This window comes from Bison bison, unplaced genomic scaffold, assembly GCF_000754665.1.
Source record: "Bison bison bison isolate TAMUID 2011002044 unplaced genomic scaffold, Bison_UMD1.0 scf7180017864180, whole genome shotgun sequence".
NCBI classification, from domain to species: domain Eukaryota; kingdom Metazoa; phylum Chordata; class Mammalia; order Artiodactyla; family Bovidae; genus Bison; species Bison bison.
The window spans coordinates 14,202,402-14,227,605 of NW_011494752.1; the positions used below are offsets into that span (position 1 = coordinate 14,202,402).

Here is a 25,204-nt window from a genome sequence, read left to right on the forward strand (position 1 = left end):
TTTTGTGCGGGGTAACTTCTGGAAGACGTCAAAGTTAAAAGCAAGAGAAAGCGCCCTAAGAATAGAGTTCCTGATGGGGAAGCAGGCAGCCTCTGCCTAGAGCAGCTACACAGTCTCCCAGGGCTGAAAGCCCGCCAAGACTCACCGGCCCCCCAGCCCCGTGGAGGCTGAAGAGGACCTTCCCCCATTTCCCTCCCCACTGCCCCCACCCCACATCAGCCTTGTGCTTGGGGAAAGCTGGCACTGAATGTCAACATCCCTCCACGTAGAGAAACAACTTGTCTGTCTGCTCAGACAGACCAGAACTTGGAGATGGGAAGAAGTGTGGTCCCGGGTATGCGGTTTTGACCAAGTGCCGCAGAGCTGGGACCGGGGGATGGGTCCCTAGGCCCATTGCCATGCTGCCCACAGCCTCAGAGATGGAAGTGGCAGGGAGACCCCTGACCCGGCTCATGCAGGCTGCACATCCACTTTGGAGGAAGAAGCAGTGGGCAAGCAGTGACAGTAACAATCATAATTGCTGCCACTGCATGTGCATTTATTATGCACCACTAGGCTTCTGAGCACACATTCTAGGCTCCAGTCACTGAGGGAGGGGCGGGTGATTGGACCAAGGTGGGTGTGGGGATGGGGAACCTAGACTCTGAAGCCAGGGTATCAGTCACAGCACTTCTGAGCTGGGCAGTGACCTGGGGAAGCTTTCCTGGCCTCTCTGTGCCTCAGTGTCCCCGTCTGCACAATGGGGAGATGGTGGGCGTGTGTGCCCTAGGGATGGTGTAAGGACGGAGTGAGTTCATACCTGGAAAGCCCTTAGAACAGCCTGGCACACAGTAGGTGCTCAGTTCGCACCAGTCTCCTCGTCGCCCTATTTACAGATGAGGAAACTGAGGCACAGAGCAGGACCTCAGCCAAGGTCACAGCTAGGAAGCATCGGGGCTGAGACCTGTGCCCCTTTTTTTTTCATTAATTTTTATTTGAGTAGAGTTGCTTTACAAAGTCATGTTAAGTTTCTGCTGAACAGTGAAGTGAATCAGCTATGTCTATACATACATTCCCTCTGTTTTGGATTTCCTTCCCATTTAGGTCAGCAAAGGGCATTGAACAGAGTTCCCTGAGCTCTGCAGGAGGCTCTTAGCAGTCGTCTGTATCAGTAGTGTATAGATGTCAATCCGCACCTCCCAATTCCTTCCACTCTTCCTGTTCCGCCTTGGTATCCATACATTTGTTCTCTATGTCTGTGTCTCTATTTCTGCTTTACAAATAAGACCACCTATACCGGTTTTTTTAGATTCCACATACATGCGTTAATTTCCAATATAAACAAATACTGTATATTAAAGCGTATATCTGAGACCCGAACTCTTATCACCGGCAGTGTCCCCCTGGAAGTTGCCCCCTGAGGTGGGGGACCAGGTGACTCAGGGTGGGGCCAGCGACAGTTTCCTTGTTACTGGAGCTGATGGGCAGGGTGTGGGAGACCCCCACCCCACCCCCTGGGCAGACCTCCCATAGGTGAATTTTACAAAAAGCCCTTAGGGTGCTAGGGCAAAGTAGGAGCTTCTGAAGTTTCCTGAAATCGGGAGGAGAAAGTGCAAGAGAGGGAATATGTTAGCATTGTAGAAGGAGAGTGAAAGAGAAAAGGGGGAAGCAGAGGGTTATGCCTCCCTTGGGTGATGGTGTGCCTCTCACGGGCTGGGGCCCGGTTCACCTGCGGTTCACCTGCCTCGGTCTGCCTTTCGCTCAGAGCTTAGGGCTTTGTCTGAGTGGGCTGGGTGTGGCCCTGGGTCTCCTGGCAACTCAACTCCTCCATCCCTGCCTCACCACCTTCCCTCCTCCTTCCCACTGCCCTGCATCACTGCCTCTCATCCAGAGCCTCAAGGGTACTTGTTTAAAATGCAGGTTCCTAGGTTGGTCCCTCCAGGGTGAGGCTATAAAGTTTGGGTTGTAATCAGCATCCCCCCGGGTTTGAAATAAACACTCAAGCCTTAGGGACTTTTTGCTGGGGCGACTGAGGAGGGGCACAGCCAGAGTGAGGAACAGAGCCCCTTGGCTGTGAACCTGGATCTGCCGGCTGCCAGCCCAAGGGCCCTGCTCATCTCCAGACTGGAGGTGGGTGTCCTCGCTGGCTGGCCGGCGGGGCTGAAGACCTCTGTACCTCGGCTCTCTTCCTCCCCGGGAGTACTCTCTCTCCACCCGCAGCTCCTTCCTCTGAGCCCTGATCCTGCAGAGCTCATGGTTTCCCTGGGAGGCAGTGTTGCAGGGGTGGGGCTGAGGGGGGAGCGTGGAGCTCGGGCCCAAGCCTCCCTCTTCCTGGCATGTGGGATTGGGGTGAGGGTCCTCTCGCACGATCTGACCCTAGGAGCAAAGATTTGCAGACCTGTGTGGCAATGACGGATACAACCAGGCATCTGAGTCTGGCTACCAATGTGGCTGAGATGCAAGGACCCAGGTTTATTATGATTCTCTGGCTTGCCCCCCTCCCCCCACACACCCCACCCCACTGGGTCTGGAAGAGGTTTTGAAGAGGCAGATACATGCGCTGCTTGACAGCAATGGAGCCCCGGGTAGGGCTGGCGGTGAGTGGGCTTGATTGGAAGTGACGGGCAGTGATGGCAGTTCACAGCCCTCGGCACCAACATCATGCATAAAATCTAGAGGATTCAAGAGCAGATGACAGCCAAGCCAGCCAGCCACACTCCTGCCCTAGAAAGAGGGGTCTGGGCTCCCCTGATCCTCAGGTTCCTGGTGTGGCCCCCTGGGGCCTGGGGCCCTGGGTGGGAGCTTGGAGGCCAGATGTGTATGCACCAGGGGGCATTTCTATTCTGCTTCCTTAGGTCTGGCTTTTGCCTCTTACATACCCTCCCCATTAGCCTCTCTCCAGGAGGAAATTCTGTAGAGCTAGGAGATCAAAGCAGTCCATCTTAAAGGAAATCAACCCTGAATATTCACTGGAAGGACTGATGAAGCTGAAGCTCCGATCCTTTGGCTACCTGATGGGAAGAGCTGACTCATTGGAAAAGACCCTGATGCTTGGAAAGATTGAGGGCAGGAGAAGAGGGTGACAGAGGTTGAGATGGTTGGATGGCGTCACCGACTCAATAGGCTTGAGTTTGAGCAAACTCCGGGAGATGGTGGAGGACAGGGAAGCCTGGCGTGCGTGCTGCAGTCCATGGGGTGCGAAGAGTGGGACAGGACTGAGTGACTAAACAACAGCAAAGGAGGAAGTTCAGGGCCCATTTAGTTGTAAAACCACCATCTTTACTGTGCTGAAGGCGGCCTCTGCCTCCAGGGAGGCCTCCATGCTGGGCCTCCCCGCAGGAGGCGCCTTGGCTGGGTTGCACTTGTATTCAACAGCTCTCGCACCATGGTTGGATGCCTTTGTGGCGACTGTAGCCCCCTTAAGATGCCCCCCAGAGAGATTCTGGGGGCTGCTCTTGTTCCGGTGGAACCCCAGCTGCTTAGTGGGCCCACTGGGAGCAGAGCAGGTGTTACTACGGTTACTGGGGGCTGGAGTCAGTCCCTGAGCGAAGACGCTGCTGGTCGAGGGTAATGATCTTGGGAGCAAGAGTGAGAGGGACCCCTGGAACTTTCCGCAGACACAGCAGGGTAGAAGGCATCTTCTGCTGCTGCCTCCAGCACCCCTTCCTACTTGCACCCCTGCCTTGGATGGGGACCTGGCATAGTTACATCTAAGTGTGTTAGAAGGTCGTGTGACACAGGTTAAGGGCCAGGTGTACCTGGCTGGCTTCTGACCCTGGCTCCACCATTACAGATGAAGTTTGCAATTACTCATTATTTCCTTGTTTGCCTTCCTCATCAGCCTGTAAAACCATCGAGGGCAGAGACCACCCCTTCTGTCTCTAGGCTCTGTTCCTTGTACTGACAGACACTGACAGCCCCCATCCTGTGGCTGTGCTGGGACACAGCAGGGAGCAGGGCAGTTTCCTCCTCTCTGGCAAAGAAAGAGAGATGCTACACAAGCAGTCAGGAGAAATACAAATGCACACGTGCAAAGTGCTAGAAAGATCTACCCTAGTGCGCAGCACCAGGTAGCCGTTCAACAAAGGTTTGCATGAACCGCAGACGAGCAAGTGTTCCTGGTACAGCCTCATGGATGCAAATACTTCTGCAGCCCTCAGTTAACCAAATGAGGCCAGTGACCCAGCTCGTGGGGTTGCTGGGAGGATGAAGTGAAGAGCCACCAAAGCTCTTGGCAGGAATTCTCCCAGGAATTCCACGAGTTTTACAAGTTCCTTCCACAGCAGGGTTGGTGAGGTGCAGTTCTGGAGATGCCCACCAAGCGGGTGCAGGGCTCTGCGAGGATTCAGGAAAATTCCTGTGAGATTCCTGGGCTGGAGAAATGCCAAAATCGGGGTTGACTGAGTGGAGACGGGCACTCGGGGGCCACTGGCCAGTCCCTCTGAGGGCTGGTGCCCTCAGAGTGGCAGAAGCCACAAGCCCTCTCCCCCAGCCACATTAGCTTTCCTTCAGTGATGATTACAGGGCCACTCTTTGTGGGATCCCCCCTGCCTTCTAGACCCTGGACAGCACTTTCTAGAAGACCTCTATATCCCCTCTGCGTGCCTTCAACCTCCTACTCCATGATTCTTAATGCCCAGTGCAATGTCATAGTTCATTTGTCATTATTACATTTGCTTTCAATTGCCGTGGGCTACATTATGAAACAAAATAAAGACGGGCTGTGATCATCATTATTTGTTGAGGCAAGAAAAGCTGGAACATGAAATAGGGACCATGTGAGGCTGTGGAATCCGGCCCTGCTTTCCAGAAGGAGACTCCCCTCTGGACATTCTCTGGGGTGTCAGCCTGAAAAGAGGGTTTGGGAAGACCCACTGCCTGAGCTGGGTGTCAAGAGGCTGTCTGGCTGCCGAGACTGCAGGCCAGTGATGCCTCGGGTGGCAGTGAGACGGGCTCGGGGGGAAGCTCCCCACCCCGGGGTTGCCTTGGCACCCACCTGGACCTTGGTGGCATTCCGTGTCCCCCTGCCCAGGGTTCTCTGGATCATCCCTGGCCATGGGCCTGCCTCTTGCGTCATGTTTCCTTCCAGAGCGGGACTCTCTGCCCTTACATTGGCCACATGCTAGTTTCTGGGAAGAGGGGTCTCTTTCCTTGGCTGGAATTTCTCCTGGATTCTCCCCACTAGACTGCAGGAGGGGGATTTACTGGATTTACTTCCAGCCACCCCCGAGCCCCTAAACCAGAGGCTGCAGCTGGGGACCCATGGACCTGACTCGACTGGCAGAGGAGTTGCTTTGACTTGCAAGGGGTTGTTGTTGCTGTTATTAACCATGAGTGAATTGCCAACATTGGAGAAGGGACTGGCAACCCACTCTGGTATTCTTGCCTGGAGGATTCCATGGACAGAGGAGCTAGGCAGGCTACTGTAGTCCATGGGGTCACAAAGAGTCGGACATGACTGAGCAACTAACACTTTCACTTTCAAGCATTGAGATACTTCACGTATAAATCCTCATTCTCCACTACTGTCAAGTCATCACATAAGCTGATAAGCCTGGACTCTTCATTCTAGCTTGACAGCAGTTGGCGGGAGCTGAGAGGAATCTGCTCCCCGCCCGCACAGACAGACCCTCCCCAGCCTACCCCACTTTTGAATGTGGAGGCTGGTCACCCCCCACAGCCTGAGCTGCAGTTTCCATGACGTGCAGCCCCACACTTGTTTCCATGGCTTTCTGGCAATGGAGTTTGTGGCTTCTATTCAGAACCTCGGGGATTTTCTGCACTGTTCTCCCCCTGAACGTCTGACGACTCCCACTTCAGCAGTTGCTGGGATTGTGATGAGGGTTAAAGACTGCCGGGGCTTAGGCCTTGCCTTCCTGAGGCCTTACAGCTCCCAGAACAAATTAGCAGACTCTCCAGGAGCAGATGCGGGGCTTGAAGTAGCATCAGCAGGGTCGGCGGCGAAGGCACAGCTGCAAGCAGGGAAAGCCAGGAGTGCTGCAGATAGGCTCCAGCAGAAAAGTCCGAGACAGAGCCCAGGAATCTCTGCACTGCTCTCTCCTGGGCCAGCTAGCCCCAGGCACACACCCGGGATTCTCATTTCAGCTCTCTTTGTTCATAGAGTGCATGCTGTTCAGTTGCTAAGTCGTGTCTGACTCTTAGTGACTCCGTGGACTACAGCACACCAGGCTCCCCTGTCCTCCACTGTCTCCCGGAGTTTGCTCAGATTCGTGTCCATTGAATCAGTGATGCCATCCAATTCTCTCACCCTCTGTCGCCCGCCCCCTTCTCCTCCTGCCCTCAGTCCTTCTCAGCACCAGGGTCTTTTCCAGTGAGTCGACTTTTTGCATCAGGTGGCCAAAGTATTCAGCATCAGTCCTTCCAATGAATACCAGGGTTGATTTCCTTTCGGATTGACTGGTTTGATTTCCTTGCTGTCCCAGGGACTCTCAAGAGTCTTCTCCAGCCCTGTAATTCGAAAGCATCAATTCTCCAGCGCTCAGCCTTCTTTATGATCCAACCCTCATATCTGTACATGACTACTAGAAAAACCATAGCTTTGACTATACTCACCTTTGTTAGCAAATTGTTGTCTCTGCTTTTGAATATGCTGTCTAGATTTGTCATAACTTTTCTTCCAAGGAGCAGGTATCTTTTAATTTGATACATTTATAGAATATATATCCTGAGATAAAATTCACAAGGTAACCTCTCACCCAGGATGCTCAGCCACTTAATTCCTTTCCCTAGAAGCAAATGATGTCATCAGTTTCCTCCCAGAAATATGCCAAATTTGGATCTATTCCTACCTCCTTCCTTTTTTTTTTTTCTTAACTCTAAGACAACAAACCCTAAATACTATTCCACCTCTTCTCCCCAGTCACCCACCCACTTAACACTGTCCTGCACCTTCCTTATCAGTACAGAAGAATGTCTCGCTGGGCCTTTCACCATGGTTATGATTCCTATCCATGTCTCTCATACTTTCTAATGATTCTCTTGCTGATGGCCAGTAGAGTTGGGCTCTAGCCTTTTGCTGTGTAGGCATAGCTGTGGTAAAAACCGTGTGCTTAAGTCCCTGTAGCCACGTGCAGGAGGAGGGGAGAATCCTACAAGCAGGGTCACTGGTGGAGGGCTCTGGACATTGGTTGTGTTGTTAAGCCCTGTTGCACTGCTCTCTAAGACGGCTTGGACTGACTCCAGCCCCTGTGGGGTGGGGGCGAATGCCGGTCACCCCTCATTTGAATGCTGACCACCGCACGATACCAGTGCATGTTCTCGACCAAGCTGGCCCTGTAGGGAGACTGCTTGAGTGCTTTGTCCCGGGACCAAAGCCTCCCCAGCTTCTCCTAACCCTCTAACCAAGCTGTGCTCTCTCCTGTCTGTGCCTTCCAGATAAACTGCGTGACGTTCCCTCACCCAGACACAATGCCGGAGCAGCAACTGCTGAAACCAACCGAGTGGAGCTACTGTGACTACTTCTGGGTAAGTGGTGCTCGGTGTTGCTTGGACTGTGGTCCCAGGGACCACGAGTGAGCACCCGAGAGGTGCGGGAGGAGCCTTGAGCTCAAAGCAAAGCAACTTCTCCAGATGAATCCTAACAGCTGGCAGTCAGTTGAGCACTGGAGGCTGGAAACTTAAGACCCACTTGGAGTCTAGATTATTCTGTAAACCTCAGAGAGTCCACAGGGCAAAACGGAAACTCCAGCCAGAATGTAGGTAAGCTGGAGGGTCACCTTGCTGCTCAGCGGTGACAGGAGACCAAAGTCAACTCCACGAAAGGAACCTGGGCTCCAGCCTGTTCTGTCGCTCTTGAAGGTGATCTTGGACAGTGCTTCTCCGACAGCCTTCCTGTCTCTATCAAAGTCACCAGGAATTTGTAGGGAGCTCCAGCGTGAGCAACTCTGTTGTTCCAGAGCTTTTGTGTTACTTATGGGAACCTCCAGTTTTGCAAGATAAGCAAGTTCTGGAATGGGATGATGGTGATGGTTGCCCAACAGTGCTGCTTCTAAGTCACTTCAGTCGTGTCCGACTCTCTGCAACCCCACAGACGGCAGCCTACCAGGCTCCCCTGTCCCTGGGATTCTCCAGGCAAGAACACTGGAGTGGGTTGCCATTTAATGCCACTGAACTGTGCACTTAAAAATGGTTAAGATGATACATTTTATGTGTAGTTTTCCAAAATTAAACATCTTTTGACAGATGCCGAGTCCTACTCAGAAACTCTTGGAGTCCTCCTGGACATTTGTATTTTAAAGTTAACAAGGGCTTTAAAAATGAAATCACCCCATTCTGGAATCAGACAGTGGTGATGATTGTACAACCTGTGTATATATTAAAAACCAGTAATCATACACTGGGGCTTCCCTGGTGGCCCAGCAGTAAAATATCTGCCTGTGATGCAGGAGCCACAGGTTCAATCCCTGGGTCTGGAGGATCCCCTAGAGAAGGAAATGGCAACCCACTCCAGTGTTTTTGCCTGGGAAATCCCATGGACAGAGGAACCTAGCAGGCCACAGTCCATGGGGTCACAAAGAATCGGACATGACTGAGTGACTTAATCACCATCACCAATGGTACACCTAAAAAAATAAAGTTTTGCAAAGGCCCCAAGGAATCAGAAATTAAAAAAGAAAAACTTTATAAAATCTCATCCACCATGCAGAATGGATTATCTACCCTTTTTTAGATTTGCTAACCAAGTGTATATTAAACAGTCACTTTTGTCTTCCTACCAAACCTCTTGCACTTTAGAAGCTAGCCAGGGATTCCTGTTGCCCCATCTGTGTTTCTTCTAGATCTTCTGAGATGAGTATGGGGTGGGGATATTGCAGGAAGAACTCTGGCTCTGGCAACAGACACACCTGGAGATGGTGAAGAAAGAGCTCAGGGGTGTGGATGAGCAGGGACCAGAGTGTATGAGACCTCATAGGCTCCATCAGTGTGCTGTATTTTATTCTGTTTGCAGTATAAACAGATGGTGGAGGATTCAAACAGGAACAGGATGTGATCTGGTTTGTATGTGCCTTGGAACATGCATGCATGTTATGTCATTTCAGTCATGTCCAACTGCGCAACCCTATGGATCCTCAGTTCATGGGATTCTCCAGGCATAATAATGGAGTGGGTTGCCCTGCCCTCCTGCAGGGGACCTCCAAGACCCAGGGATTGAACCTGCGTCTCTTACGTCTCCTGCATTGGCAGGGGGATTTTCTTTACCACTGGCACCACCCAGGAAGCCCCACGTGTCATATAGGGAAGGCAGGAGTGCCCCTTAGCCTCTGGGAGGCCAGGGAAGATGGTGGCAGCTGTGGAGATGGAGGGGAGGAGCTGAATTTGGAGATGTCATCCAAAAAGAAGGGAACAGGAACCAAGCATGGGAAGTGGACCAGCTTAGACTCCAGGAATGGGTACCCTGGGAGCCAGAGGTCAGTGGAGGGAGAGGGGTTGGAGAGTGAGGGAGAGTGGGCGATCCTGGTCAGTGCCATCCTGCTTCCATCTCGATTCAGGCTTTCCTGGGACTCTGATACCTACCCTAGGGCTTTGTCTCCCTGACCATCAAGACCTTTTCTTCTCACAGAAATTTCTCTGCTGACACAATCCTTAAAGCCCACTTCTTTGGGCCGGTTTTCCCAGTGTGGACAAATTGCTCAGCCTGTCCATCCTCTCTGGGAGGTGGATTGGGGCTAAGTGTTTTGAATAATTTTTCTTTGACTTTTTCATGAAAATGTAGCATTCATACAATGGAGTGCACACATCTTAAATGTACTTGGAGTAAGTTTTCAATGGCCAGAGCAGCTGCACTGTGATGTGGCTGAGATGTCAACCCTGGAAACCTGCCTTTTTCCACTCCGGCAGCGGCCCTTCAGTCCAGCTTCTCCCCAGAAGTCACTGCAATCTTTTAGGCATGTGCATTGGAGGATGGCACTGCCTGGCTAGTGTTAAAGTGGATGGCAAGGCTCAGGGTTGGGGGTACCTGCCCCCGAGGTTATCCACTGTCTCCCAGCTCAGTCAAGATGCTAAAACTCTGCAGAGGATCTAGCCAGCCCAAGCAGCCACCTGGAGCCTGTGTTCTTGGCCACCTGCCCTTCCTTTCTTCATTTCTAGGTTGAGGGGTTGAGAGGCCCAGATGTGGGGCGGCTGCAGTGGTCAGGGCTCAAGCATCCGGGAGCACGTTGGGGCAAGGGCGCCGGGAGGGGTGTGAGTTGGGGCGGCTGAGACTACTGCCCTCGTCCTCCTTCTCGGGCTGAGGTCAGGGTTATTAGCAGGTGACTCGGGGTCTCTTGAGAGTCCCTTGGACTGCAAGGAGATCAAACCAGACAATAAAAGGAAATCAACCCTGAGTATTCATTGGAAGGACTAATGCTCAAGCTGAAGCTCCAGTACTTTGGCCACCTGATGCAAGGAGCCAACTCACTTGAAAAGACCCCCATGCTGGGAAAGATTAAGGGCAGGCAGAGAGGGGTGTGGCAGAAGATGAGATGGTTGGATGGCATCACTGACTCAGTAGACAGGAGTCTGAGCAAACTCCAGGGGATGGTGAAGGATGGGAAGCCTGGTGTGCTGCAGTCCATGAGGTCACAAAGAGTCAGACACGACTGAGCGAATGAAGAACAACAGGGTCTTTTCTGGGGTCTGTCTTCCCTACACTCGGTTCATCCCAGCTCCAGACGCCGGTGTCCCTAAGCGCTCCTGCCTCTCTCTCCCTCCTAGGCTGACAAGAAGGACTCCCAAGGCAACGGCACGGTGGCTGGGTTTGAACTGCTGCTGCAGAAACAGCTGAAGGGCAAGCAGATGCAGAAGGAAATGTCGGAGTTCATCCGGGAAAGGTGAGTCCTGGGCCCTCCCCGCTCCGGGGCTGGTGATGGTACCCACCGTGGTCCCTGAGCCCAGCGTGAGCCCCGCACACCCAGCTCTGCACTAAGGGACGTGCAAAATAGGAGTCAGACTCACGGGCCTTGGGACAAGTCTGGCCAGCAGGTGTGTTGCTTTGGCCTATGTAGTGTTTTCAAAGATTCAAACCAATGTTAAAAACTGGTGGATTTCACATTAAAATCTGCATATCTGACATCTCTGGGGAGAGCAAAAAGTCTGGCTCCGTGGCTGTGCATCCCTCATGCAACAGTGCCTGGAGCTGAGGAGCAGCTGCCCGTGTGCTGGGAGCCTGTGCTTCCAGTTTGCTGCAGTCCCCACCACTCCATAATATATTGCCATGAAGACTGCTTGGCTCCTTTGCTTATGTGTGCATGCACAGCCACTGTTCTTTAATGTAACAAAAAAGGAGAATGTTACCTTCTGTTCATCTTTGAGTCAAAACCACATCCCAGCCCTGGGCATCCAGAAACACCCACCCCTACCCCCATCTCTGCCTTTAGGGAACTCAGTCTGATGGGAGAGGTCAGGTCATTATGATAAGAGCGGAGTATAATAGTGGTTTGCCTGTGTGTAGAGGAGGAAACAACGCATGCCTGCTCAGTCATGTTTGACTCTTTTGCAACCCCCTGGACTGTGGCCCGCCAGGCTCCTCTTCCATGGAATTCTCCAGGCAAGAATACTGGACTGGGTTGCCATTTCCTCCTCCAGGAGATCTTCCCCACCCAGGGATCAAACCTGTGTCTCCTGCATTGGCAAGGGATTCTTTACCGCTTGAGACATCAGCAAAGCCAAGGGAATGATGAATTCAGCCTAATGGAAGTGGGGAAAGTTATAGTGACAAGCTCCTTCTCCATCTCCCTCCCTCCCCAGGCTCTCCCAAGTTATGAGACTCTGTTAAGCTGACATTTACCTGCACATTCACACACATATGCTTACCCCCCTCCCTCACACACATACATACACACAACTTCATATCTGGAATTTCAAAGGCACACTGGAAATATTTACGGTAAATGGCAATGTATTTTTGAAATAATTTTTTTTTTTGGCCACGCTGAGAGGCATGTGGGATGTTGGTTCACCCACCAGGGTTCGAACCCACGCCCCCTGTATTGGAAGTGCAGAGCCTCAGCCACTAGACAGCCAGGGAAGTCCCAATGTTTCTTTTTTATTTACAGCAACAGTAATTCAGTAACAATTCTGTGGTATGTTAAAGCACCTGCTTTCCTTTAGGAGGCCTATTTTCTATAGATACAATCAAATCTTTGCTTTATGGCCTATGAAACAGGTAGGAAATTGAGAGACTGTGTAGTTCGGGTGTCAGAAAACAATAGTAGACACCAGGCCAAGAGGAAAATGGCTAGAAAAGCCAAGTTTGAACATACTTGTGGTTTATGCTTTCATAAAGACGTCACATTAATAAATAAATGGAACCATACATGCGAGAACCCTGGTCTTCCCTGGGACAGGTGGACTCTTGAGACTTCTCAGGCCACCTAGGGTCTCGAAGGGGCACCTTTCAGAGCCAGGAGGGGTGGGACCTGAGGTGCAGAAGCAAGAGCTGGGCCAGGGTGGGAGGCCAGCCGTCCGGTGAAGCACGTGACCTCAGCTTAGGGGAGCGAGGCTGGCATCAGCCCTGGAGAGGACAGGCCTCGTGCCCGGTACACACAGTTGGCATTGCTGAACTTTTGAAGCTAAGAGTGTGATGTGGTTTTGACATGGTTAGATCTGCTTTCTCGAGAGATCTCCTGGCCGGAAGCTGCAGGCTGACCGTCCACATCCTCCTGGGGAGAGGAGGGACTAAAGACTCGCTGGATGGAGAGAAAGCGAGGGAGGCGGGCTTGGGAGGATGTGGAGATGGCAGAGGTGGTGGTGAGAGAAGGACCGAGACTGGGCCTCTCAGCACTGACGTGGGAAGTGATCGTGACCTCCGAATGCTGCCCAGAGATTCGATCAGGTCGCTCTCTCTACATCCTTTCACGCTTCAGCTCCTGAGAAGCCAAGAAGCAAATGCTGCAGCCCTGGGAGCATTTCTGGGTTTGTTTCGTTTCCCAGATGATGGACTAGGGGCCTCTCTGAGGCCCCAGCCGTCTGGCCGGCTCTGGTCATCACAAACATGGCTCTTCAGGGGACCGCTTAGACAGTGACTAATGCCATGACAACACGTTTTACACAGTTGTGGCAGATAATACAGACCCCTCCCCGGAGAGCTGCCTTGAAAGTGTGTCAAGGGCCTGCTGAAAGTGAAATCCAAGGCAACTTCCCTCTCTGGGGATGTGGCATCTGCTGGGCACCACTGGTTTCCATGGAGATGCTTGCACCCTGCAGGCTGGGAAGTTGGCGGCCTTGAGGGCTGGGAGAACATGGACAGCGTTCTCTTCCTGCTTCTTAGGGGCTGTGGCTACCTTGCAGGCTCTCACGCCAGAGCTCTCACTTAGGGGCAGGGCAGCCGTGGTCCATTACCAATTACATCTCTTCATTTAAGTGTTTGCCGTGCGTCCAGCCCTGTGCTAGGGGCTATGCAGATAACCACTTTTCATCCTCACACAGGCACCAATCCCCGACTTTGCAGATCGAGGTTCAATTTCATTCCTTCATTCAGCTCATATTAAACACCTACTGTGAGTCGGGTGGAAAGACAAGAGCCACGTACTTGCAGATTAATGGTCTTTACACGGTTAATGAGCAGCAAGGCTGCAGGTCAGATCCACGGTCTAGCTCTGAGGAGCTGACATGTTGGGTTTTCTCCCTTTGCAGGATAAAGATTGAAGAGGAATATGCAAAGAACTTAGCTAAGCTCTCTCAGAACTCCTTGGCCGCACAGGAGGAGGGGTGAGTAGGAGGAACAGGGAGTGGGGTAGGGAGGGGGAGGGACACTCAAGAAAGGGGAGGGTCCCTTTTCACTGATCACTGGTCATTGCCATGGTCCCATATGGATGGTGAGGTCTCCATGCACCTGGCTGAAGGTGGGTGCCCATGATTCAAAGTGGGCATTCATGGTTAATGGTGAACATTCTTGGTTCAAGGTGGGCATTCACGGCTCCAGTTGACCAGCCATGACTCCAGGTGTGGGCATCCATGCTCAAGGTTGTGCTTCCACATTATTTACTCATTAGCAGCCAAGGGCCTCCTGGCAGATGCTGGAGTATGCCAGGACCCCTTCTGCCCTTTCCCCAGTAGCTTGGAACCAGCCTCCAGATGCCCACCCCTACTCCCCTGTCTCCGAGAGCAGGCTGGCAAGAAACTAGATGTGGGAGGATTCCACACCTGGCCCCTTGGTTAGAATCTCTCCTGTGAGCCTAGGCCCAGGCTTCCCTCACCCTCCAGCTGTGACCATCCAGACCTCCATGGGTGGGACCTTGGCTAGGGGAGGCCCAGCCCCACCCTTCTGGCCACAGAAGAGTCCCTAGTTGGGGGTGGATTGCTGCCTTCTGAGCTCCATATGTTAACAGAGTTTCAGCCTGCTGGTGGTAAGGCAGATCGGCACAGCTGCTATGGAAAACAGTTTTGCATTGCCTCAGAAAACTAACCAGAACTCCCACAGGACCCAGCAATTCCACTCCTAGGTTTATATCCAAAAGAACTGAAAGCAGATATTCAAATATATGTACATGCATGTTCATAGCAGCATGATTTATTATAGTCACCAAGTGGAAATAACCAAAATGTCCATCGAGGATGAATGCATAAGCTAATTTTAGTCTGTCCACATTGGCTATATGGATAGGAATGTTATGCAGCCATAAAAAGGAATGAAGTACTGATCCTCGTTACCATGTGGATGAACCTCAAAAACATTATACTAAGTGGAAAGAAGCAAGATGCAAAGGTTGTATGTTATAGGATTCCATTTAGAAATGTCCAGAATAGACAGATCCATGGAGACAGAATGAAGATTGGTGGTTATCAGGAGTTGGGGGAAAGGGGACTGGGAGAAACTGTTTAATGGGTACAAGGGTTTCCTTCTGGGGTGTATGTTCATCTGCTCAGGTTGCTGTAATAGAATACCATAGGCTGAGTGACTTAAGCCACAGAAATTTAATTAATCCCGATTCTGGAGGCTGGGAAGTCTAAGGTCAAGGTGCCAGCAGGGTTAGTGTCCCGTAAGAGCTCTCTCCTGTGTGGCAGGTGGCTTTCCCTTGGTGAGGAGAGAGAAGGAACTCTCCGGTATCTCTTCCTATGAGGATACAAATTCTATCAGATCAGGGCCCCACCCTTATGACCTCATTTAACCCTAATTACTTCCTTAGAGTAACAGATAAATGTCCAAATAACAGCCACACTGCAGGCTAGAGTTCCAACCTATGGATTTAGGGAACAACACAAGCATTCAGTCCATCACAGATGATATTGATAAAAAAAGCTTTGGAACTAGATAGAGGTGGTAGTTGCCCAGGATGGTCAATGTAGTAAATGCTTGTTCTCTTTGAAGTGGTTAATTTTTAAGAAAATATTTCTTTGGCTGTGCTGGATCTTAGTTGCGGCATGTGGGATCTAGTTCCCTGATCAGGGGTCAAACCCAGTGCTCCCCTGCATTGGGAGCACTGAGTCTTAGCCATCAGGCCACCAGGGAAATCCCCTGGTTACGTTTGTGTTAAGTGAATTTCCCCTCAGTCACAAAACAAAACCAGAATCTCAGGAGGTAAGAGCTGAAAGGCCCCCCGAAGTCCCCTCTCTAGTCTGACCTCCCTGCAGTGCAGTCTCTATTTGAATCCCTCCTATGAAGATTCAAATAGAGACTTCCTAGGGATGGAAGATACTCTGTCATAGTCATCAGAGAGCCGTGATGTTGAACAAGCCCGAATCTGCCTTCATAGCTTGAATCCTCCCGGGAACAGGGCTTTGCCAACCAAACGTAGCTTTGATTAGGGCCTCTTCGTGGGCTTGCCATGCAGCCAAGAGGTTGGAATGGTTTTTACTGACGCAGCAGGCCACAAACCACAGGATCGCCCTGCATGGCCAGTGTCCCTTCCAGGGACATCAGGGAAGCTGCCTCCAGCCTCCTCCTGCTCCATGTACCCAGTCTGGGACCAGGGCAGGAGGGGACCCATGAGGGAGTCTTCCCTCTGAACTGGGGATGGGGCTTTCCTGCGTGTTCCCACGCCCTGCCGTGTCGCGCTACTGCTCCTAAGAAGTTCCACCTCCTCAGCCTGGGCCACTGCCAGAGACACTCCGTCCTGCCCATGCACATGGCATATGCTCCCGGCTACACGAGTCCAGAGTCAGGCCTCACCAGCATGCGGTACACATGTGCAGCCACAAACACGGGCAATCCACCACACACTCACAGTCATGGATTGGCATTGCTCGTCTGCAACACAGCCGTGAACCCGTACCCCATCAGCCCCGTACCCACGTCCCGCTCCCACACACATGCTTCTTCCAGGAGGCACACGGGCCCCTGTTCACAACCTGCAGCCCCACCGCTTTGCATTCACACATGGCTTTGTCCGTCAGCCCTTCCACCTGAAACTTTCAGAGCATGACGCTGGAGCCTAGAGATGTAGGGTAGCCTAGGAAGATGCTGATGGGGAGACTTGAGTTGCCCTCAGATTCCACAGGGTGTGTACAGAATAAACAGAATCAGGAGATGAATCCTGCCTTCAGTTTTGCTCTCCTGTGTGGAAAGGATTTTGGTCTTTCCTGGTTGGTAATTGTGACAGTAACATGGATTTTGATTTAGTAGGCCCCAGATGGTGTTTTGGAACAGAAATTATGTCTTGGGATGTTTGTTTGTTTTTTCCCATCAACCTCTTATCACAGTCTTCAATGAGAGAATTTCTAAATGGCTTTTTTCCTAAGTTGTGATGTGGCTCCAAGGCTGGCTAAGATATTGCAAGGGGGCTGAACCAGCTCAGATAGGCCCGTCCACGTGTTTGGAGTGATGTCCTCCTGCCTGTGGGGGCCCAACCTGGCAGTGGGGCCAAGGACATGGCCCTAAGTATGAAACTGTGCTTCTGCCTTTCCTCCCAATAGTCCAGATGACAGTCTCAGGCCACTGTCACCATCCCTGGGCCAGTTATTGACCGTGTGCTTTGCTAACAGCTGACTTACAAACACTCAGCACCAGCAGGGCTTCTGGGCTCTTGTTCAAATCTCCCGCAGGCTGGTGAGTAGCTTCGCTGCAGGGAGAAACGCCCCCTTTGACCTCACTGTCATGGAGCTCCCGCTTCTCCCCAGGACTGCTGCTGTGAGCAGTTGACTTTTATCCTAGTTGTGTGATCCATCTGGAGGTCACCTGTGTGCGTGGCGTGGGGTCAGGGGCAGGATTTCTTTTTCCCTGTGGATTTAGAGTTGTCTCTGCACCTGGTGTTGAAAGGCTGTCCGTTTCTCCGTGAAGATGCTTGGCATCTTTATTGCACATAGATCACCCGTATTTGGATAAATCTTTTTCTGAACCTGGTATTCTGATCCCATATCTGTATGACTCTCATGACTCCTTCCACTCCCTCCTCCTCCCCACCCCAGGCCCTCTACCCATCTGCCCAGTCAGGTGAGGGTACAGGCCACCCAGCATGGCCCCAACCCAGCTCCCACGAGCTCAGGCCCTTCAGGCCAAGACAGACGTCAGCAGCTTGCATCATCCCAATTCCCAATCCCTTCTCAGGTGGGCCCCCCAGCCAGAATCACCCAAGGGGACCTTTCTTTGCTGTCCGACTCCTAGATAAAATTGGTCAGGCACTTCCCGTAAACACCCACCCTGGCCTGAGCCAGCACCACCACCAGACAGGCCTGGACTCTGATCAGAGGGATCCATTCTGTTCTGTTGGGTAATTTTCAGCTGCTGGTTGCTCAGCTCAGAACCCAGAAGCCTCGCAGCAGGCTGTCTTTTAATCAGGTTTTGCCACTCGAGTTTAATGAATTCTCTGGGGGAAGTGGCTTTTTGATGAAAGGAAGTCAACTGACCGTTCAGCCCTGGTATACTGGCTGGGTGAAGAGGTCTCGAGCAAGAATGCAGGAGCATCAGTGGGAAGGTCAGAGAGGTTCAAGAGTTCTCAGTCAGGGAGATTGGAGTGTGGGGGCATGCTTTCAAAAGTCCAGGGGACTTTGGGAGATTGCTTGTACTCGGAACATCTCTTTCAAGTGGAAAAGCAATTTAGCTTAGAGGACCCTGCCATTCTCTGGTTGGCTGTGGGCAGCACTGGGGCTTTATTACTGACCAGAATAGGTTCTAGAGCATGGGTCGGGAGGCCATGTTCCTGAAGATGGGGATGGCGAGCCTTCTCAGCGGTGTGGGCAGCCCTAGGAGGCCCCTAGACCCAGGTGGTCCATCTTAGCCCCCCCAGAAGTCAGGCCACTGGAGGTTTGCCTGGAGGCAGGGCTGTGTGATACCTTCTGTTAGAGAAGGGCTTCTCCCTGGAAAGGCACCCATTCTCCCTCCTTGTTTGCCAGCAGGTCTTTGCACCCCTCAACAACAAACCAGGGAGGGTGACGGGAAGGCAGGGAACAGTCATGGGACAGGTATCAGGGCCCTCGTGACACCCCCCCACCAGCCCCATCTGCCTAATCCTCTGGGCTTCTGGACACTTCCCAGGCACTCAGCTGGCTGCTGCAGTCAGTTCTCTCAGCTGTACGATGCTCAGCTCGTTTGGGGGTGGCTTTTCCAGTCCCATAGGTCAAGGCATGGTACTCAAGTTTGTTTTGTGCCCAACCTCCTCCTCATCCAAGTCCATGGTCTCAGGCATCGTACGTTCCCCAGGGACTCGGAGTCAAGACCCACCATCCTGCCTCATGGGGGGAGGGCTGTGGCCTCTGCCCTGAGGTCAGTGCGTCCGTCCTCGAGCCTCACCATCTCCTTGGTGTTGCAGCTCCCTGGGAGAAGCGTGGGCGCAGGTGAAGAAGAGCCTTGCAGATGAGGCTGAAGTTCACCTCAAGTTCTCTGCCAAGGTAACCCCTCCCTGGATTGGTCTTATACACACATGTGCAGCTGCTGCTCCAGTGTGTGGTGTTGCCTGGTTTCCACGGTGTAAATTTCAAGAGTCAGGAAGAGATGCTAGCAATAGATGGTTGCTCCCCTGTACCAACAAAATAGCATCGAAAGCCATACACATCCATCAAGAGTGCAGATAATAATCAGATGTTGTTAATAGGAGGGTGTGAGGGTATGTGTTACCTTTGTTTTTAATACAGTTTGTTAATTTTAAGTTTAGACCATTTAATTTTTAATACTGGTTGTTCTTTACTAATCAACTCACAAAATTCCTCCAAGTTTAACCCTGGGCTATGGTGAGCCTTGGGCTTCCCTGGTAACTCGGACAATAAAGAATCTGCCTGCATTGCAGGAGACCCAGGTTCGATCCCTGGGTTGGAAAGGTCCCCCTAGAGAAGGGAATGGCTTCCCACTCCAGTTTTCTTGCTTGGAGAAATTCCCTGGCAGGCTACAGTCCATGGGGTTGCAAAGAGTTGGACACGACTTAGTGACTTAGCACAGCACAGCACATAGCTGATTTACAATGCTGTGCTGATCTCTCCTGTATAGCAGAGTGACTCAGTTATATACAACATAGACATTCTTTTTTTTTAGGGCTTCCCTGATAGCTCAGCTGGTAAAGAATCCTCCTGCAATGCAGGAGACCCTGGTTTGATTCTTAGGCTGGGAAGATCCCGCTGGAGAAAGGATAGGCTACCCACTCCAGTATTCTTGGGCTTCCCTTGTGGCTCAGCTGGTAAAGAATCCGCCTGCAGTGCTGGAGACCTTGGTTCGATCCCTACGTTGGGAAGATCCCCTGGAGAACAGAAAGGCTACACACTCCAGTATTCTGACCTGGAGAATTCCATGGCCTGTATAGTCCATGGAGTTGCAAAGAGTCGGACATGACGGAGCGACTTTCACTTTCAAAGACATTCTTTTTACATTTTCTTTTCCATTATGGCTTAGCGCAGGACATTGATTAGAGTTGCCTATAAGCCCACACTTTAAAATTGAGGGGTACACCACCTCCTTTACTGCTTGAAGGTGGCATCCCCCAAGATGGCTGCTCTTTCCCGAGATTTCCACGCTCAGCACTCGCTAGTCCTGTCTCTCTTCTAGTGCTTTTCCCACAGCAGTTGCTTTTCTGGGCTTTGTGCACTGTTGGGGGACAGGAAACTGGCTTTGTTTCCATGTCTCCCCACCCTGCCCCATGATGGTTCTCTGCACACCAAGGGCAGAATGAATGACTCATACAGCTGAGATGTGCGAGGGAGCTTTATAAAGAGCGGAGGTGGGAGGAGAAGCAGTGCCGTTACCAGCTCCCCGCTCCTCAAGGGTGCTGGTGCCCCGAGAGGGAGTTGACACCCAAACGTGAGTGAGAACTCCTGCACCAACAAGGGCACACTAACCTTAGACACCAACCATTTCACAAGGAAATTGCCTCTCGAGCACTGGCAGAGAAAGGAGCCCCGTAAACGAGTCGCCTTTGAACCTTGTATACAGAGCAGTGAGTTATTTTTAAGCTGTGGATCACAGCAGTGTTCCCTCTAGGTCTCCCTCCTGCTCTCCTAACCCCCGGCAGCTCCAATCTCTGCAGCTGTAGAAACCTCCATTGACCTTGAGATGAATGGTGAGGCTGTGTCGTGAGCATTGTGAGCATCGAGGCTGGGAGCCAAGTCTGGAGGCTTCTAAATGGTCACCTGCTGGATCCCCGGGAATCCTGGTGGCCTTTTCTCCCCATCAGCAGGCCCCCGATTCTCAGTCATTTGTGAAGTGCTCACTGGGAGACAGAGCCCTCCCCCATGCAGTTCTCCTATAATCTTACTTTTTACTACTGCTGCTCACAGCACTGGCGGCTCAGACGGTGAAGAATCTGCCTGCAGTGCAGGAGACCTGGATTCGATCCCTGGGTCGGGAAGATCCCTTGGAGAAGGGAATGGCTACCCACTCCAGTATTCTGGCCCGGAGAATTCCATGGACAGAGGTGCCTGGCGGCCTACAGTCCATGGGGTTGCAAAGAGTCGGACACGACTAAGCAAATTCTTACACATACTCACAGCACTACTTCTAGTCACCAAATGTCTGGGTTTTCCCCACACTGACCAATTCCCTGACCCCAGCTGGAGGTCCTACAGTGTAATTCACTTCTGACACTTAACTGCCCCGAGCTCAGCATCAGATCCTGCAGGTTAAGGACTCAGTCCCACGGGGTCACCCTTGCTTCAGACGGCTGTTATAAGTAGTGGGTCACCGGGTTACTCACAACTTCTGTCCCACTTGGCTGCAAATCAGGGTTTTGAGTGATCCCCTCATCAAGTTTGATAACTTATTAGAAGAGCTCACAAAACTCAGGGAGACACTTATTCATCAGTTTATTATATATTAAAGGGTATGATAAAGGCCACAGATGAGCAGATGCTCAGGGTCAGGTAAGAAAGGGTCCTGAGTGCAGGTGTCTGTCCCCATGGTGCTGGGGATGCACATCCCAGCACATGGGTGTGTTCACCAACTCAGAACCTCTTGGACCCTGTGATTTTTCAGACTTTTGTGGAGGTTTCATCACATGTACTGTGTGTTAGTCTCTCAGTTGTGTCTGACTCTTTGTGACCCCATGGGCTGTAGCCCACCAGGCTCCTTATCCATGGGGATTCTCTAGGCAAGAATACTGGAGTGTGGTTGCCATGCCCTCCTCCAGGGTATCTTCCCAACCCAGCGATCAAACCCAGGTCTCCCTCACTGCAGGTGGATTCTTTACCATCTGAGCTACCAGGAAGCCCATGAATACTGGAATGGGTAGCCTATCCCTCTTCAGGGGATCTTCCCAACCCAGGAATCGAACTGGGCTTTCCTGCATTGCAGGCGGATTCTTTACCAGCCGAGCTCCCAGGGAAGCCCTTCATCACATAGGCATAATTATTAACTCAGTCTCCAGCCCCTTTCCTCTCCCTCCAAGGGATCAGAGGAAGGGGCTGAAAGTTCCAATCATGGCCTGATCTTTTTGGTGACAAACCCCCATCCAGGAGCCCACCAAGACTCGTCTCATAAGAAATTCTAAGAAATGTAGGAGTTGGTGTCAGAACTGGGCTCAAAGACCAAATATTAAGCAGAAGACGCTCTCTCAGCACCTTTGTTGTTTAGGAAATTACAAAGGCTCCAGGAGTTCCGGCCAGGAGCTGGGGATGAAGAGCAAAATAAACACGTTGTCATTTGGTGGGCCAAAAAGTCCATTTGGGATTTTCTGGACATGGGAAAATCCTAACGTATACAGCCAACCCCATGTATCACAGTATCACGGTTACGTGAGTTTCATGTGCAGGATGTAACTCATCTCCCTCAGTTGTATCAGGCATAATGCAAGACAACATCGCCGTTTCACAAATGAGAAGGAACAAAGAGGTCAAGTCACAGCCCGTGGTCACATAGCCAAGTGGGCTCAGCTATTGAGGAAACAAAGGAGAAGACTGAGTGGGTTGGAGCCTTGACCCCTGGCCCTTTCCTCTGGGCAGACCAGTGGCATTTAAAACCCAGAACTCTGTGCTGAAGCACACTGCCCTCTCTTAGGGGCTGTCCACCATGGTACAGGCTGATCTTCCAAATGCCGGGATGTTTTAATTCAGAGCTGACTTCATCTAGCTGATGGGAGGCTTCTGAAAAATACTCACACAAAATTCACACATAGATTTTTCCATAAGAATGTCTGCTGCCTCCAGCCCATCAGTCAATGTTGGTGGCCTCAGGCAGCCATAGTAGCAGCCCAGTGATTGTATGACAATTCCTTAAAAAGAAAAGACTATCCAGCCACCATAGATAAATATAGCTCCACATGTGCAAAACCCATTTTAACATCTGCTCCAAAAGGCTCCTTGAAAATGTCCTTCCTGAGTATTCTGTGTCGAGGGGCAAGAGCTCTTTAAGAAATGCAATTTCATTCCAGGGATCTTAGGCTTTTCTAAGTCTCCTAGCTCGAGCCATTGTTCAAAGCAACAGACTATTAAAGAAATAAGATTGCTCTGTATAAAGGAAGTTATACCTGCTTCTGGGTGAGGAAGAGAGAATAGAAAAATTCCTTGCGATGGGAGAAAATTTAATCATGCAATCGAGGCCATGTATTCAGCCAGAAGATTTTTGGGGGGCACAGAGGGCCTCAAGAGAATGATAAAAAAATGATTTTTTATCAGTGCTATCACTCACAAGCTTTGTGATCTTGGGAGAAGCCACTTAGCATCTCTGGGCTTCCATTTTTTTCAAGTGTGAAGTGAAGTGTTTGGACCAAATCAGTGAGACTTGAAACTGACTTGACTGTGACCCAGTTATACATTTTCCATGGCCACCCGGAACACACACGTATCCACACCTAGATAATCACATACAGATACCCCCGTATGTGGCTAAAACATCTCTGATGTTTCCTCTTCATGTCTGGGCTATGCTCATCAAAAAGCCGTCCTGATCCACTAACCATTTCATAGCTCTTAGCAATGTACTGTTTGAGAAACACGGGACCAGATACAGGCATCCTTGTTCTATATAGTACTTGGCTTTAGTGTGTCTTTTTTACAAATTGAAGATGTGTGGCAACCCTGCATTGTCAGATGATGGTTAGCATTTTTTGGTAATAAATATTTTTCTTTTGACCATACCCACAGCATGCAAGATCTTAGCTCCCCGACCAGGGATCGAACCCGTGCCCCCTGGCTTGGGAGCACAGAGTCTTAACCACTGGACCACCAGGGAAATCCAAGTAATAAGTATTTTTAAAATTAAGGCATGAACATTTTTAAGATACACTGCTATTGCACACTTAATAAACTACATGCATGCTTGCTCAGTCATGACCGACTCTTTTCAACTCTGTGGACTGTAGCCCGCAGGCTTCTCAGTCCATGAGATTTTCCAGGCAAGAATACTGGAGTCCGTTGCCATTTCCTCCTCCAGGGGGTCTTCCTGACCCAGGGACCACATCTCTTGCGTCTCCTGCATTGGCAGGCGAATTCTTTACCGCTGAGCCACCTGGGAAGCCCTAATAGACTACAGTGTAGTATAAAACATTGCTCTCGTGCACACTGGGAAACCAGAGCATCCATATGACCTGCTGTATTGCAACACTCACTGTTTTGTGACACTCACTTTATTGTGGCGGTCCGTCACCCAACCCACAGTTTCTCTGAGGTCTTCCTGTGGTGTCTGAAATTCCTTCCAACCTGAGACTTCTCTTGCTGTCTTCTGATGAGTGACGTGGAAGGAAGAGGCAGAAATTCTGAAAGACAAACTGAATGGCTTCAATGGCCTATTGCAGCCAAGCCAGGCCAGTTCAAGTTCATAAGGACAAACTTCTGTGGAGGACTTTGGCCTCCTGGTTAGCCTGTAATGCTTAAAACTTAAGAATGAGTATAAAGACATCTAGCCAACTTTCTTAAAAAATTAGCATTTTTGTTAAAGTACTTAAAATATAGAGTGAGTCTCTGTGGGTCTTCAATCCATGGGATTGAATCACTTCTAACAGCCAGTAGTGTGATGTTTCCAGAATGTCATTTGGAATTTGGGGAGAGCCTTGGGGGTCCTGGCAGGGTCTTGGTCCCTCCCCAGACCACACAGTCTGGGGCCAGGACCGAGAAATCCTGAGGATTGACAAGTCTCTGCAGGTCACTCCTGGGCATATGAATATATGGAAATCACTCGCAGTCCAGGGCCTCAGAAAGAGAGCTCAGAGTTACTGGGTCAACAAGCCAAGTTAACCCATACAGACCCACAACCAGGAGCAGTTTCCCAAGGCAGCCAACTGTGCAGCCCTCGCCTTCCTCCCCCAGTGCCTAATCTGTGTGGGGAGGGGGTTCCCTAGGTCTCAAAAGCAGTTAAGTTTGTAACATCTTACAGATTGCCACCAGATGGGGGTGTTTTCCTGTGCAAGGAATCTTCCCAGGGCTCAAAAACATGATAGCAGACATTACAGCCAACATGAGGGGAGAGGTGGAAGTGCAGCCCTGGCTCCATTAGACTTTGAAGGTCACCCACCAGCAAAGCATCATCTTGTCACCCAGAGCATCGGGCCCTGAAAATCTCATTTTTCTGAGTAGTGCAGGAGGGCCCCCTGTGTACCAGCTCTGGCCAGGCACTGTGGATACAACAGGGGCCCAGCCAGCATGGCCTCCACCCTCCTAGAGTTCAGAGTCAACATGTAATCAGTGGTTTGGTACAGGGAGCACCTCCATCCTTGAGGCCTCTGGAGAAAAGGTAATGTAGCAAGAAAGAGCCTGGTGAGGAGGGAGAGAAGTCCCAGAGCTGGCATGTCATCCATCCAGGGAGGTTCAGTTCTGATTCCCAGCGGGAAGAGTGGAGGTTGAAAGACCCTGGAAGGCCAAGTCAGGGGCCCTAGGAGGCCAGTAAGGAGGTCCTAGAGGTTATTTTGGGGGCCTTAGGAGCCAAGACAGGGTGGGTGAG

General features: G+C 51.2%; 1 protein-coding gene across 1 annotated transcript in view; it reads left to right on the forward strand.

Moving 5' to 3' along the window:
• The window catches only part of GAS7 (growth arrest-specific 7), a 208,531-nt gene that overhangs the window by 168,577 nt on the left and 14,750 nt on the right, over window positions 1–25,204 (forward strand). The window contains exons 6-9 of the mRNA XM_010843192.1: window positions 7,375–7,464; window positions 10,693–10,808; window positions 13,612–13,686; window positions 18,663–18,921. Coding sequence (XP_010841494.1) covers window positions 7,375–7,464; window positions 10,693–10,808; window positions 13,612–13,686; window positions 18,663–18,921 — 540 coding nt within the window. The remainder of the gene's footprint in view (window positions 1–7,374; window positions 7,465–10,692; window positions 10,809–13,611; window positions 13,687–18,662; window positions 18,922–25,204) is intronic.